We start from the raw sequence: 14462 nt of genomic DNA on the forward strand, positions 1-14462 counted from the left end.
TCCACACCCAACTTTTCTTTCTTTACTTGTCCCATTAAGAACATAAGAAATAGGAGCAGGAGTCGGCCACACGGCCCCTCGAGCCTGCTCCGCCATTCAATAAGATCATGGCTGATCATCGACCTCAACTCCATTTGCCGCCCGATCCCCATATCGCTTGATTCCCCTAGAGTCCAAAAATCTATCGAACTCAGTCTTGAATATGCTCAAAGACTCAGCATCCACAGCCCTCTGGGGCAGAGAATTCCAAAGATTCACCGCCCTCTGAGTGAAGAAATTCCTCCTCATCTCAGTCTTAAATGGCCGACCCCTTATCCTGAGACTGTGACCCCTAGTTCTAGACACTCCAGCCAGGGGGAAACAGTCTCTCAGCATCTACCCTGTCAATCCCCCTCAGAATCTTGTATGTTTCAATGAGATCACCTCTCATTCTTCTAAACTCCAGAGAGTATCGGCCCATTCTACACAATCTCTCCTCATAGGACAGCCCTCTCATCCCAGGAATCAATCTAGTGAACCTTCGTTGCACCGCCTCCAAGACAAGTATATCCTTCCTTAGATAAGGAGACCAGAACTGTGCCCAGTACTCCAGGTGTGGTCTCACCAAGGCCCTGTACAATTGGAGCAAGACTTCCTCACTCTTATACTCCAACCCCCTTGTAATAAAGGCCAACATGCCATTTGCCTTCCTAATTGCTTGCTGTACCGGCATGCTAGCTTTCTGTGTTTCCTGTACGAGGACCCCCAAATCCCTCTGAACATCAACATTTAATACAACAACAGAGAACGCTGGAAACACTCAGCGGGCCAGGCAGCATCGTGGAGAGAGAAACAGAGTCAACGGTTCAGGTCGATGACCCTTCGTCAGAGCTGGAAAAAGTTGGAGAAGTAACAGATTTTTAAGCAGATGTAGGGGCAGGGAGAGGGGGAGGGGAAAAAGGGAAGGTCTGGGATAGGGTGGAAGGCCGGAGAGATTAAAAGACAAAAGGGATGATGGTGCGAGGCAAAAGGAGAGGTAATGGGACAAGTTAAGAAACAAAACATGACTAGATGAAATGCAAATGGCGATGGCAGAATGATCAACAGCTGTCATGGTGTGGAGATGCCGGAGTTGGACTGGGGTGGACAAATGTAAGAAGTCACACAACACCAGGTTATAGTCCAACAGCTTTATTTGAAATCACAAATCAGAGCAGTGCTCCGAAAGCTTGTGATTTCAAATAAAACTGTTGGACTATAACCTGGTGTTGTGTGACTTCTAACAGCTGCCATGAGAGAGAGAAAAAAAACATAGGGGCAGAGGTTATGGTCTGAAATTGTTGAACTCAATGTTAAGTCCAGAAGGCTGTAAATTGCCTAATTGAAAGATGAGGTGCTGTTCCTCGAGCTTACTTTGAGCTTCGTTGGAACAGTGTAAGAGGCTGAGGACAGAGTGGTCAGTGTGGGAGTGAAGCGGAGAATTAAAGTGACAGGCGACCGGAAGCTCGGGGCCACCCTTACGGACTGAATGGGGGTGTTCCGCAAAGCGGTCACCCAATCTGCGTCTGGTCTCCCCAATGTAGAGGAGACCGCATCGTGAGCAGCGAATACAGTACACTAGATTGCAAGAAGTACAAGTAAATTGCTGTTTCACCTGGAAGGGGTGTTTGGGGCCCTGGACAGTGGGAAGGGGGCAGGTATAGGGGCAGGTGTTACATCTCCTCCTATCCCAGACCTTCCCTTTGTTCTTTCCTCCCCCCCTCCTCCCTCTCCCTGCCTCTACACCTGCTTAAATATCTGTTACTTCTCCAACTTTTTCCAGTTCTGACGAAGGGTCATCGATCTGAAATGTTAACTCTGTTTCTCTCTCCACGGATGCTGCCTGACCTGCTGAGTGTTTCCAGCATTTTCTGTTGTTGTTTCAGATTTCCAGCATCCGCAGTGTTTTGCTATTGGACCAACATTTAATAGTTACTCACCATTTAAAAAAAACTTGGATACATTACACTCAGTATCCCTCATCCAAGTCATTACTATAGATTGTAGTGGGGAACTAAAGACAATCACTATCACTAAGGAAAGAGTACGTGGTAAAATAATGGGACTAAAAGACAACAAGTCCCCTGGACCAGATGGCCTGCATCCCAGGGTCTTAAAAGAAGTGGCTGCAGAGATAGTGGATGCATTGGTTGCAATATACCAAAATTCCCTGGACTCTGGAGAGGTCCCAAAGGATTGGAAAACCACAAATGTAACTCCCCTATTTAAGAAAGGAGGGAGACAGAAAGCGGGAAACTATAGACCAGTTAGCTTAACATCTGTCGTTGGGAAAATACTGGAGTCCTTCATTAAGGAAGTAGTAGCAGGGCATTTGGAAAATCATAATGCAGTCAAGCAGAGTCGGCATGGTTTTATGAAAGGGAAATCATGTTTAACAAACTTGCTGGAGTTCTTTGAGGTGGTAATAAGCAGGGTGGACAAAGGTGAACCAGTGGATGTGGTGTATTTAGATTTGCAGAAGGCATTCGATAAGGTGCCACATAAAAGGTTACTGCATAAGATAAGAGCTCACGGAATTGGGGGTAATATATTAGCATGGATCGAGAGTTGGCTAACTAACAGAAAGCAGAGAGTCGGGATAAATGGGTCATTTTCCGGTTGGCAAACGGTAACTAGTGGGGTGCCACAGGGATCGGTGCTGGGCCTTAACTATTTACAATCTACATTAATGACTTGGATGAAGGAACCGAGTGTAATGTAGCCAAGTTTGCGGATGATACAAAGATGGGTGGGAAAGCAAGTTGTGCAGAGGATTCAAAGAATCTGCAAAGGGATATAGACAGGCTAAGTGAGTGGGCAAACATTTGGCAGATGGTGTATAATGTGGGAAAGTGCGAGGTCATCCACTTTGGCAGGAAAAATAAAAAAGCAAATTATTTAAATGGAGAGATTTTACAAAATGCTACAGTTCAGAGGGACCTGGGGGTCCTTGTGCATGAAACACAAAAAGTTAGCATGCAGGTACAGCAAGTAATCAAAAAGGTAAATGGAATGTTGGCCTTTATTTCAAAGGGGTTGGAGTATAAAAGCAGGGAAGTCCTGCTACAACTGTACAGGGTATTGGTGAGACCACACCTGGAGTACTGCGTACAGTTTTGGTCTCCTTATTTAAGGAAGGATATACTTGCATTGGAAGCAGTTCAGAGGCGATTCACGAGGTTAATTCCAGAGATGAGGGGGTTGACTTATGAAGAAAGGTTGAGCAGGTTGGGCCTATACTCATTGGAATTTAGAAGAATGAGGTGTGATCTGATTGAAACATATAAGATACTGAGGGGGCTCGACAGGGTAGATGCTGAGAGGATGTTTCCCCTCGTGGGGGAATCTAGAACTCGGGGTCACAGTCTCAGAATAAAGGGTCGCCCTTTTAGAACAGAGATGAGGAGGAATTTCTTCTCTGAGGGTCGTAAATCTGTGGAATTCTCTGCCCAGAGAGCTGTGGAGGCTGGGTCATTAAATACATTTAAGGTGGAGAGAGACAGATTTTTGCAAGATAAGGGAGTGAAGGGTTATGGGGAGCAAGCGGGGAAGTGGCTTTGAGCCCAAGATCAGCCATGATCTTATTGAATGGCGGAGCAGGCTCGAGGGGCCTATTCCTGCTCCTATTTCTTATGATCTTATGTAGATAGCTGAGGCCCAAGCACAGACCCTTGTGACACACCACTAGTTACAGCCTGCTAACTGGAAAATGACCTGTTTATCCCGACTCTCTGTTTTCTGTCCGTTAGCCAATCCTCTATCCATGCTAATATATTACTCCCAACCCCATCAGCCCTTATCTTGCACAGCAACCTTATCGAATACCTTTTGGAAATCCAAATATACTACATCCACTGGTTCCCGTTTATCTACCCTGCTAGTTACATAGAAACATAGAAAAATAGGAGCAGGAGTCGGCCATTCGGCCCTTCGAGCCTCCTCCGCCATTCACTATGATCATGGTTGATCCTCTATCTCAATTCCATATTCCCGCTCTCTCCCCATACCCCTTGATGCCTTTTGTGTCTAGAAATCTATCTATCTCCTTCTTAAATATATTCCGTGACTTGGCCTCCACAGCCTTCTGTGGTAGAGAATTCCACAGGTTCACCACCCTCTGAGTGAAGAAATTTCTCCTCATCTCAGTTCTAAATGTCCTACCCCGTATCCTGAGACTGTGACCCCTCGTTCTAGACCCCCCAGCCAGGGGAAACATCCTCCCTGCATCCAGTCTGTCTAGCCCTGTCAGAATTTTATACGTTTCAATGAGATCCCCTCATTCTTCTAAACTCTAGTGAATACGGGCCTAGTCAACCCAATCTCTCCTCATATGACAGTCCTGCCATCCCAGGAATCAGTCTGGTGAACCTTCGCTGAACTCCCTCTATGGCAAGTATATCCTTTCTTAGGTAAGGAGACCAAAACTGCACACAGTACTCCAGGTGTGGTGTCACCAAGGCCCTGTATAACTGTAGTAAGACATCCTTGCTCCTGTACTCAAATCCTCTTGCAATGAAGGCCAACATACCATTTGCCTTCCTAACTGCTTGCTGCACCTGCATGTTTGCTTTCAGTGACTGGTGTACAAGGACACCCAGGTCCCTTTGTACATCAACATTTCCCAATCTATCACCATTTAAATAATACTCTGCCTTTGTTTTTCCTACCGAAGTGGATAACTTCACATTTATCCACGTTATATTGCATCTGCCATGTATTTTCCCACTCACTCAAGTTGTCTAAATCGCCTTGAAGCCTCTTTGCATCCTCCTCACAACTCACAATCCCACCTAGTTTCGTGTTGTCAGTAAACTTGGAAATGTTACATTTGGTCCCCTCATCCAAATCATTGATATATATTGTGAATAGCTGGGGCCCAAGCACTGATCCCTGCGGTACCCCACTAGTCACAGCCTGTCACCCTGAAAAAGACCCATTTATTCCTCCTCTGTTTCCTGTCTGTTAACCAACATCCTCAAAAAACTCTAATAAATTTATTAAACAAGATTTCCCTTTCATAAAACCATGTTGACTCTTGACTAATCATGTTATGATTTTCTAAGTGCCCTGATACCACTTCCTTAACAATGGATTCCAGCATTTTCCCAACGACTGACGTCAGGCGAACTGGCCTGTAGTCCCCCGTTTCTCTCTCCCTCCTTTTTTGAATAGCGGGGTTACATTTGAAAGAAAGAAAGAAGAAAGAAAATCTTGCATTTATATAGCGCCTTTCACAACCACTGAACGTCTCAATGCGCTTTACAACCAATGAAGTATAGTCACTGTTGCGATGTGGGAAACGCGGCACCCAATTTGCGCACAGCAAGCTCCCACAAACAGCAATGTGATAATGACCAGATAATCTGTTTTTGTTATGTTGATTGAGGGATAAATATTGGCCAGGACACCGGGGAGAACTCCCCTGCTTTTCTTTGAAATGGTACCATGGGATCTTTTACATCCACCTGAGGGAGCAAACGGGGCCTCGGTTTAACGTCCCATCTGAAAGTCGGCACCTCCGACAGTGCAGCGCTCCCTCAGTACTGCCCCTCCGACAGTGCAGCGCTCCCTCAGTACTGCCCCTCCGACAGTGCAGCGCTCCCTCGGTACTGCCCCTCCGACAGTGCAGCGCTCCCTCAGTACTGCCCCTCCGACAGTGCAGCGCTCCCTCAGTACTGCCCCTCCGACAGTGCGGCGCTCCCTCAGTACTGCCCCTCCGACAGTGCAGCGCTCCCTCGGTACTGCCCCTCCGACAGTGCGGCGCTCCCTCGGTACTGCCCCTCCGACAGTGCGGCGCTCCCTCGGTACTGCCCCTCCGACAGTGCGGCGCTCCCTCAGTACTGCCCCTCCGACAGTGCAGTGCTCCCTCAGTACTGCCCCTCCGACAGTGCGGCGCTCCCTCAGTACTGCCCCTCCGACAGTGCGGCGCTCCCTCAGTACTGCCCCTCCGACAGTGCAGCGCTCCCTCGGTACTGCCCCTCCGACAGTGCAGCGCTCCCTCAGTACTGCCCCTCCGACAGTGCAGCGCTCCCTCAGTACTGCCCCTCCGACAGTGCAGCGCTCCCTCGGTACTGCCCCTCCGACAGTGCAGCGCTCCCTCAGTACTGCTCCTCCGACAGTGCAGCGCTCCCTCAGTACTGCCCCTCCGACAGTGCAGCGCTCCCTCAGTACTGCCCCTCCGACAGTGCGGCGCTCCCTCAGTACTGCCCCTCCGACAGTGCGGCGCTCCCTCAGTACTGCCCCTCCGACAGTGCAGTGCTCCCTCAGTACTGCCCCTCCGACAGTGCGGCGCTCCCTCAGTACTGCCCCTCCGACAGTGCGGCGCTCCCTCAGTACTGCCCCTCCGACAGTGCGGCGCTCCCTCAGTACTGCCCCTCCGACAGTGCGGCGCTCCCTCAGTACTGCACTGGAGTGTCAGCCTACATTTATGTGCTCAAGTCCCTGGAGTGGGACTGTTCTAGAATCTAGACAATTTTACAACAACCAATGCATCCACTATCTCTGCAGCCACCTCTTTTGGAACCTTAGGATGTTGGCCATCAGATCCAGGGGATTTGTCGGCTTTTAGTCCTATTAGTTTCTCAAGTACTTTTTCTCTATTTATATTAATTAATTACTTTAAAATCCTCACTCTTATTAGCCCCTTGGTTCTCCACTATTCTTGGCTTTTGTGTCTTTTACTATGAAGACAGATAGAAAATAATTGTTTAAAGTCTCTGCCATTTCCTTACTCCCCATTATAATTTCTCCTGTCTCAGCCTCTAAGGGATCAACACTGACTTTTGCTACTATCTTCCTTTTTACATACTTGTAGAAGCTCTGACAATCTGTTTTGATATTTATTGCTAGTTTACTCTCATATTGTATTTTCTCCCTTTTTAATCAATTTTTTGGTCATCCTCTGCTGGTTTCTGAAGCTCTCCCAATCCTCAGGCTTACTACTGTTCTTCACAACATTAGAAGCCTCTTCTTTTAATCTAATACTATCCTTAACTTCTTTAATTAGCCACGGATGGATCACTTTTCCCGTGGAGTTTTTAATTCTCAACGGAATGTATATTCTCTCAGCAGAACCTCATTCCTCGTTCTACCTATGTTGTTGGTTCCTACATGGACCACGACAACTGGATCCTCCCCTTCCCACTCCAAATTCTTCTCCAGCCGCGAGATGTCGTCTTTAACCCTGGCACCGGGGCAGGCAACACAACCTTCGGAACTCTCGATCGCGGCTGCAGAGAACAGTATCTATCCCCTTGACTATACTATCCCCTACTACAACTACATTCCCTTTCACTCCCCCCCACTTGAATGGCCTCCTGCACCATGGTGCCATGGTCAGCCTGCTGATCCATTCTGCAGGCTTTTCCTTCATCCACACAGGCAGCAAGAACCGGACACCTGTTGGACAAGGGCAAAGGCTGAGGCTCCTCCAGCTCTGCACCTGGGGTCCCCTTACCTGCCTGAGTTGCAGTCACACCCTCCTGTCCCTGACCACTAACCAAACCTGTACTACCACCTAATCTAAGGGGTGTGTCTGCCTCCTGGATCAAAGTGTCCAGGTAACTCTTCCCCTCCCTGATGTCCCGCAATATCTGTACCTCGGACTCCAGCTCAACAACACTGAGCAGAATTTCTTCGAGGTGCAGGCACTTACTGCAGGAGAGGTTGTCCAGGATCACAATGCTCTCCACAGACTCCCACATGCTGCAGTTGCAGCACACCACCTGCACTGCCATCCCTATATAACCTTGTTTTATTTATTTAGTTAATTAAAGTTTAATTAACTTAGCTTATAGTTTAGTTTTTAACTAATTACTAGATCTAGTTTAAGTTCTAGGTAGATGAAATTAAATATTTACATGTAACACAAAGCATAACAAGTATTGGAGGCAAAAAGCAACACCTCCTTCCCCCACGGCTCCGAAATCCCACTCTCTCCGAATTCCCAACTTTAACATTCTGTTTAGAAGCACTGTTTAAGATCACTCGGTGCAGACCACTGTCGGTGCACCATCATCGCTTTTGTCATTTACTCTCTCCTGCCCTCCACCCAATCACAGACCTTCCCTTTTGTTCTTTCCTCCCCTCCCCCCTTTCCCTGCCCCTGCACTTGCTTAGAACCTGTTCCATCTCTTAACTTTTTCCAGTTCTGACGAAGGGTCATCGACCTGAAACGTTAACTCTATTTCTCTCTCCACAGATGCTGCCTGACCTGCTGAGTATCTCCAGCATTTTCTGTTTTTATATTTCAAATAAAAAAAAACCTCTACTTGTATCCCAGAATATTAACTTTTTGGAAAAGGAGAGTTTGTTGGGAACATGGGAACAGGAGGAGGCCATTCAGCCCCTCAAGCCTGTTCCGCCATTTAATGAAATCATGGCTGATCTGCATCTTAACTCCATCTACTCACCTTGGCTCCGTAACCCGCGATACCCTTCCTCAACTTACAAACCTGTCACACTCCGCATGCAGAGAGAGATATTGGGGCCAATGATTGGACACTGAGCAGGAGGGAGAAAGCAAAGAGAGGGATTGGTCGAAATCTGGTCAAAACAAAGCAGGCGGGGGAGGAGCTGAGGGACTGGGTTCCAGCGCTGGCTGGTGGAGGGGGCGAGGTGTCGGGATGGGGAGTGGGAGGATTGAGGAGGAGCTGGTGGAGGGGGCGAGGAGTCGGGATGGGGAGTGGGAGGATTGAGGAGGAGCTGGTGGAGGGGGCGAGGAGTCGGGATGGGGAGTGGGAGGATTGAGGAGGAGCTGGTGGGGGGTGAGGAGTCGGGATGGGGAGCGGGAGGAGGAGGTGGTGGGGGGGGCGAGGAGTCGGGATGGGGAGTGGGAGGAGGAGCTGGTGGGGGGGGGTGAGAAGTCGGGATGGGGAGTGGGAGGATTGAGGAGGAGGTGGTGGGGGGTGAGGACGAGGAAGTGAGGGTTGAGGAGGAGGAGTGGGGGGATTGAGAAGGAGGGAGGGAGGGGGAGGAGGGAGCAGGGGTGTTTTGGGGGAATACAAGGACAGACAGTTGGAGAGATCGCCGAGGTTGGTGAGGTTAAGGCCCAGGACAGATACGGAGATCAGTTGTCACGGGTACAAGGAGTTGGTGAAGTTGGTAGAGAATTAATTCCACATTCTAATCATCCTGAGTAAAGACCTCCCCTTTAATTCTTTCTGTAATTATCTCACATTGTGTTCTCTCCTCACTGATTTGCTAACCCACGTACTCCCGCAGTCTTTCAAAACCTCATCAGTATTTGACATAACCCACTCCAATTTAGCGTCATCAGCAAAATTTTCAATATTCTTCCCTCAAATTCTAAGATCCAGATCATTTCTGTATAAAGTGAATAAGCGCAACTCCAACACAGCCCCTGTGGAACACCACTGACCATTCACCGCTGGCCATTCACCACAACTCCTCCAGGCCAAGAAACTTCCTTTTCCCCGACCCTTTGCTTTCTGCCCTCCCACCACTGAATTCCATGTCTCATTACCTTTGCCTTCAGTCTCTTATGTGGGGCCTTGTCAAGCACGTTCCGAAGATCCCTAGAAACCACATCCTTTAACCATCCTTCCTTACTTCTTCGAAGAATTCTATAATGTTGGTCAAGCGCGACCTGCCTTGTAGAAATCCATTCTGATTGGCCGTGACTAACTACAGGATGAGCGAGGACTTGATTGCGATACAGGGGGGAGTCTGCAGATACTCACTGGGGGGAAGTCTGCAGATACTCACTGGGGGGGAAGTCTGCAGATACTCACTGGGGGGAAGTCTGCAGATACTCACTGGGGGGGGAAGTCTGCAGATACTCACTGGGGGGAAGTCTGCAGATACTCACTGGGGGGAAGTCTGCAGATACTCACTGGGGGGGGGAAGTCTGCAGATACTCACTGGGGGGAAGTCTGCAGATACTCACTGGGGGGGGAAGTCTGCAGATACTCACTGGGGGGAAGTCTGCAGATACTCACTGGGGGGGGAAGTCTGCAGATACTCACTGGGGGGAAGTCTGCAGATACTCACTGGGGGGAGTCTGCAGATACTCACTGAGGGGGAAGTCTGCAGATACTCACTGGGGGGGGAAGTCTGCAGATACTCACTGGGGGGAAGTCTGCAGATACTCACTGGGGGGAAGTCTGCAGATACTCACTGGGGGGAGTCTGCAGATACTCACTGGGGGGAAGTCTGCAGATACTCACTGGGGGGAAGTCTGCAGATACTCACTGGGGGGGAAGTCTGCAGATACTCACTGAGGGGGAAGTCTGCAGATACTCACTGGGGGGAAGTCTGCAGATACTCACTGGGGGGAAGTCTGCAGATACTCACTGAGGGGGAAGTCTGCAGATACTCACTGAGGGGGAAGTCTGCAGATACTCACTGGGGGGAAGTCTGCAGATACTCACTGGGGGGAAGTCTGCAGATACTCACTGAGGGGGAAGTCTGCAGATACTCACTGGGGGGAAGTCTGCAGATACTCACTGGGGGGAAGTCTGCAGATACTCACTGGGGGGAAGTCTGCAGATACTCACGGGGGGGGAAGTCTGCAGATACTCACTGGGGGGAAGTCTGCAGATACTCACTGGGGGGGGAAGTCTGCAGATACTCACTGGGGGGAAGTCTGCAGATACTCACTGAGGGGGAAGTCTGCAGATACTCACTGGGGGGAAGTCTGCAGATACTCACTGGGGGGAAGTCTGCAGATACTCACTGGGGGGGAAGTCTGCAGATACTCACTGGGGGGAAGTCTGCAGATACTCACTGGGGGGAAGTCTGCAGATACTCACTGGGGGGGAAGTCTGCAGATACTCACTGGGGGGGAAGTCTGCAGATACTCACTGGGGGGAAGTCTGCAGATACTCACTGGGGGGAAGTCTGCAGATACTCACTGGGGGGGAAGTCTGCAGATACTCACTGGGGGGAAGTCTGCAGATACTCACTGGGGGGAAGTCTGCAGATACTCACTGGGCTGACACATGAATAATTGGAGAGGCAGTCATGGGACCTGACCCCAGTGAGGTAACAAACATCGGAGGGGCAGCGATGAACATAGGAACAGGAGGAGGCCGTTCAGCCCATCGAGCCTGTTCTGTCATTCACCACATGGATTGCAGCGGTTCAAGGCGGTGGCTCACCATCACCTCAAGGGCAATTAATGATGGGCAATAAATGCCGGCCTTGCCAGCGACGTCCACATCCCAGGAACGAATAAATAAAAAATGGGATCATGGCTGATCTGTATTCTAACTCCAGCCACCCACCATGACTCCATATCCCTTTATACCCTTGGCTAGCAGAAATCTATTGATCTCAGATTAGAAATTATGAATTGAGCTAGCATCTTCTGCTTTGTGTGGGAGAGAGTTCCACACTTCCACCATCCTTTGTGTGAAGAAGTGTTTCCTAACTTCTTTCCTGAACGGCCTGGCTCTGATTTTAAGGTTACGTCCCCTTGTCCGAGACTCCCCCATCATCGGGAAAAGTTTCTCTATCCACCCTATCAATTCCGTTCAAAATCCTCAAAACCTCAATCAAATCACCCCTTAACCTTCTATATTCCAGGGAACACAAGCCTAGTTTGTGTAATCTCTCCTCATAATCTAACCCTTGGAGCCCTGGTAACATTCTGGTGAATCTGCGCTGCACTCCTCCCACGGCCAATAGATCCTTCCTGAGGGATCTGACCCCAGTGAATTGAACCCCTTAAAGGGAAAGGTGCTGCGTTGTTTGGTTTGGTGCAAACCTGTGCTTCTCCCCGAACCAGTCCTTCAGTTTCAGACCCGGTAACTCCATCCAGTTCCCAAAGCTCAGTGTCAGCATCGAGCCCTCCATAGCCTGAAAGACAATGAAGAAGTGAAGGGTTCAGGAGAGCACGTGAACACAGAATGGAGCGACTTTAATATGACAGGACTGTGAACGGGTGCCGGTGAGGACAGCACCATGTGTAAAACCTGATACAGGTCTTTAAGATTATGAAAGGGCATGTTTGACAGGGTAGACGCAGAGAAGAGTTTCCACTTGTGGACAAGACCAGAACTAGGGACCATAAATATGGTCCCTAAAAAATCCTATAGGGAATTCAGGAGAAACTTCTTTACCCAGAGAGTGGTGAGAATGTGGAACTCGCTACCACAGGGAGTGGTTGAGGCGAATAGTATAGATGCATTTAAGGGGAAGTTAGATAAACACATGAGGGAGAAAGGAGTAGAAGGATATGGTGATGGGGTGAGATAAAGAGGGTGGGAGGAGGGAGTCCTGGGACTCAGTGAAGTAACTACTAACAATAACCAGCCCCAGGACAGTGACAGCGTAACACAAAGAATTCGACCCAACACAATCGTCGCTAAGCAAAAGGAAAAATATGTCATATTGGGCAGAAACAACAAAAACCCAAAGCAAACTTGATTGCTACTTGGCCCTAAACAGACAACACAACATGGCTGATTACCTGACCATGGTAAAGGATAGCAAACTGAGAAATACCTTGACAATGTACAGACTTAGTGAACATAGCCTGGCGATCGAAAAAGGTAGACACAGGCAGACCCGGCTACCAAGAGAGGACAGGATATGCTCTCACTGCAGTCAGGGAATGGTGGAGACAGAGATGCATTTCCTCACAGCTTGTAGAAAATATCAGGGCATAAGGGAGAATTTCTACCCAAAATTCACAAAAATATGCCTGGAATTCAGAAATTTGAATGACGACCAAAAACTCCCATACCTACTAGGGGAAGAGAGAAATTGTGTAACCTTAGCGGCACACTATGTTACAGCTTGCCATAAACAGAGGGACAACCGCTAAATATAAGAAAAGAGTATATATAAATTATATGAATGTATATTTATACACTCAGGGATATATCTGTTTATACACTGTATGGATAGATAGGTATTTTTGTGTACAACCATGAATGTTTTTTGATGCTTTGGCAACATAAGATGTAACTTGTCATGCCAATAAAGCGAGGGCGGGCGGGACGGCGGCGAGGGCGGGAGGGACGGCGGCGAGGGCGGGAGGGACGGCGGCGAGGGCGGGAGGGAGGGATCGCGGCGAGGGAGGGAGGGAGGGAGGGATCGCGGCGAGGGAGAGAGAGATCGCGGCGAGGGAGGGAGGGATTGGGGTGGGTGTCTCCCAAGGCCGCGATTGGCAGAAGGTTTTTTCGGGATTCCGTGGGAAACATTCCCACTCCTCCTGCCTCACGAGCAGTGCTGTAAAAAGCACGAACCTGCTTATCTGGCAGCTCCGTCTCCATTTCACTGCTGGCTGTCCCGAGCTCTGGGAAACCCGGCCCGTGATAAATTTTAATCAGGCTCCCAACCTCACTGTGGGAGCCTGGGTTAAATATTTTAATGAGGTCTCCCGCCTCTCGGAGGTGGGCACAGACCCGCTTCACGACCCACTGCCGTGTAATGTAGGGTTTTTGGCGCAGTCGGAGCACATGCACCAGAATGCAAATCATAAATTTAAATTTCCTCCAGAAATGCGTCCCTTCCCTCGCCCTGGGTTAACTTTTCGCGTGCAGAATAAATTGATAATAAACTCGCACTGATCCTGGGTAACCGCCACTTACATGCCAGGATCCTCCCGGTGATCCCGTGCCCAGGACGAGGTGTGATATACTCTGCCAAGTCTCCAGTCTCCACCACAAGGGTGAAGCGTGATCCAGACCATAATCGCCATCGGGCAGGAGGAGTGTGTCAAAGAGCACAGCCACTGGATTAGACGACCGTCCCTCTAGCCCTTCAGAGAGGTACTCCAGGTCCTGAGGGCAGTTAAAATAGCATGTGATGAGTTATCATTCTGCAATCTTCACGCTGGCAGTGAGTCAGCATTTCAAGAGCAACTTGAACAGGTTTCCGTGTTACTGAAGAGCCCCCTGTCCCAGAGACTGGCAGTGACATCTGGTGAGCAGACGGTTTAATGGGCAGCTCGTCCCTGGAGTAATTCACACCCAGAGTCCGGTCCAGATCATTGGCACCATCACTAAAGCAGGTGTATATGAGGAGGGTCACAGGTCAGCCGTCGCTCCACTGCTGTGTTTGTCACTTTACCTGTCTCCAGGCGGACATTCCCCGACTGCAGGGGGAAGTTCAGAGATGGGAAAATCTGCCCCGCTGCTCTGTAGAGAGAAGAGGTTAAAACGAGGGGCCTGCCACAGACCCCAGGCTGGCTGCACTGCAGTAACACAGAGTATTAACTACACCACATATCCCAAACTACTCTCCACATGTCGAGGTTGTCCTGCACATCACACACAACACTCCCTACAGCTACTAAAACTTTCCCTGATCTATCGTAGGTTTTAAAAAAAAATCTTTCTTGGGATGTGGGCGTCGCTGGCAAGGCCAGCATTTATTGCCCGGCCCTAATTGCCCTTGAGAAGGTGGTGGTGAGCCGCTTTGAACCGCTGCAGTCCGTGTGGTGAAGGTGCTCCCACAGTGCTGTTAGGGAGTTC

General features: G+C 49.4%; 1 protein-coding gene across 1 annotated transcript in view; it reads right to left on the minus strand.

The window, feature by feature from the left end:
- The window catches only part of osgn1 (oxidative stress induced growth inhibitor 1), a 92843-nt gene that overhangs the window by 2977 nt on the left and 75404 nt on the right, over positions 1-14462 (minus strand). Inside the window, exons 4-5 of the mRNA XM_086005954.1 lie at positions 13578-13769; positions 11747-11838 (exon numbers count right to left, since the gene is read on the minus strand). Coding sequence (XP_085862080.1) covers positions 11747-11838; positions 13578-13769 — 284 coding nt within the window. The remainder of the gene's footprint in view (positions 1-11746; positions 11839-13577; positions 13770-14462) is intronic.

This window comes from Somniosus microcephalus, chromosome 13 (assembly GCF_052327205.1).
Source record: "Somniosus microcephalus isolate GS21.2 chromosome 13, FLI_Smic_1.0, whole genome shotgun sequence".
Lineage (NCBI taxonomy): Eukaryota > Metazoa > Chordata > Chondrichthyes > Squaliformes > Somniosidae > Somniosus > Somniosus microcephalus.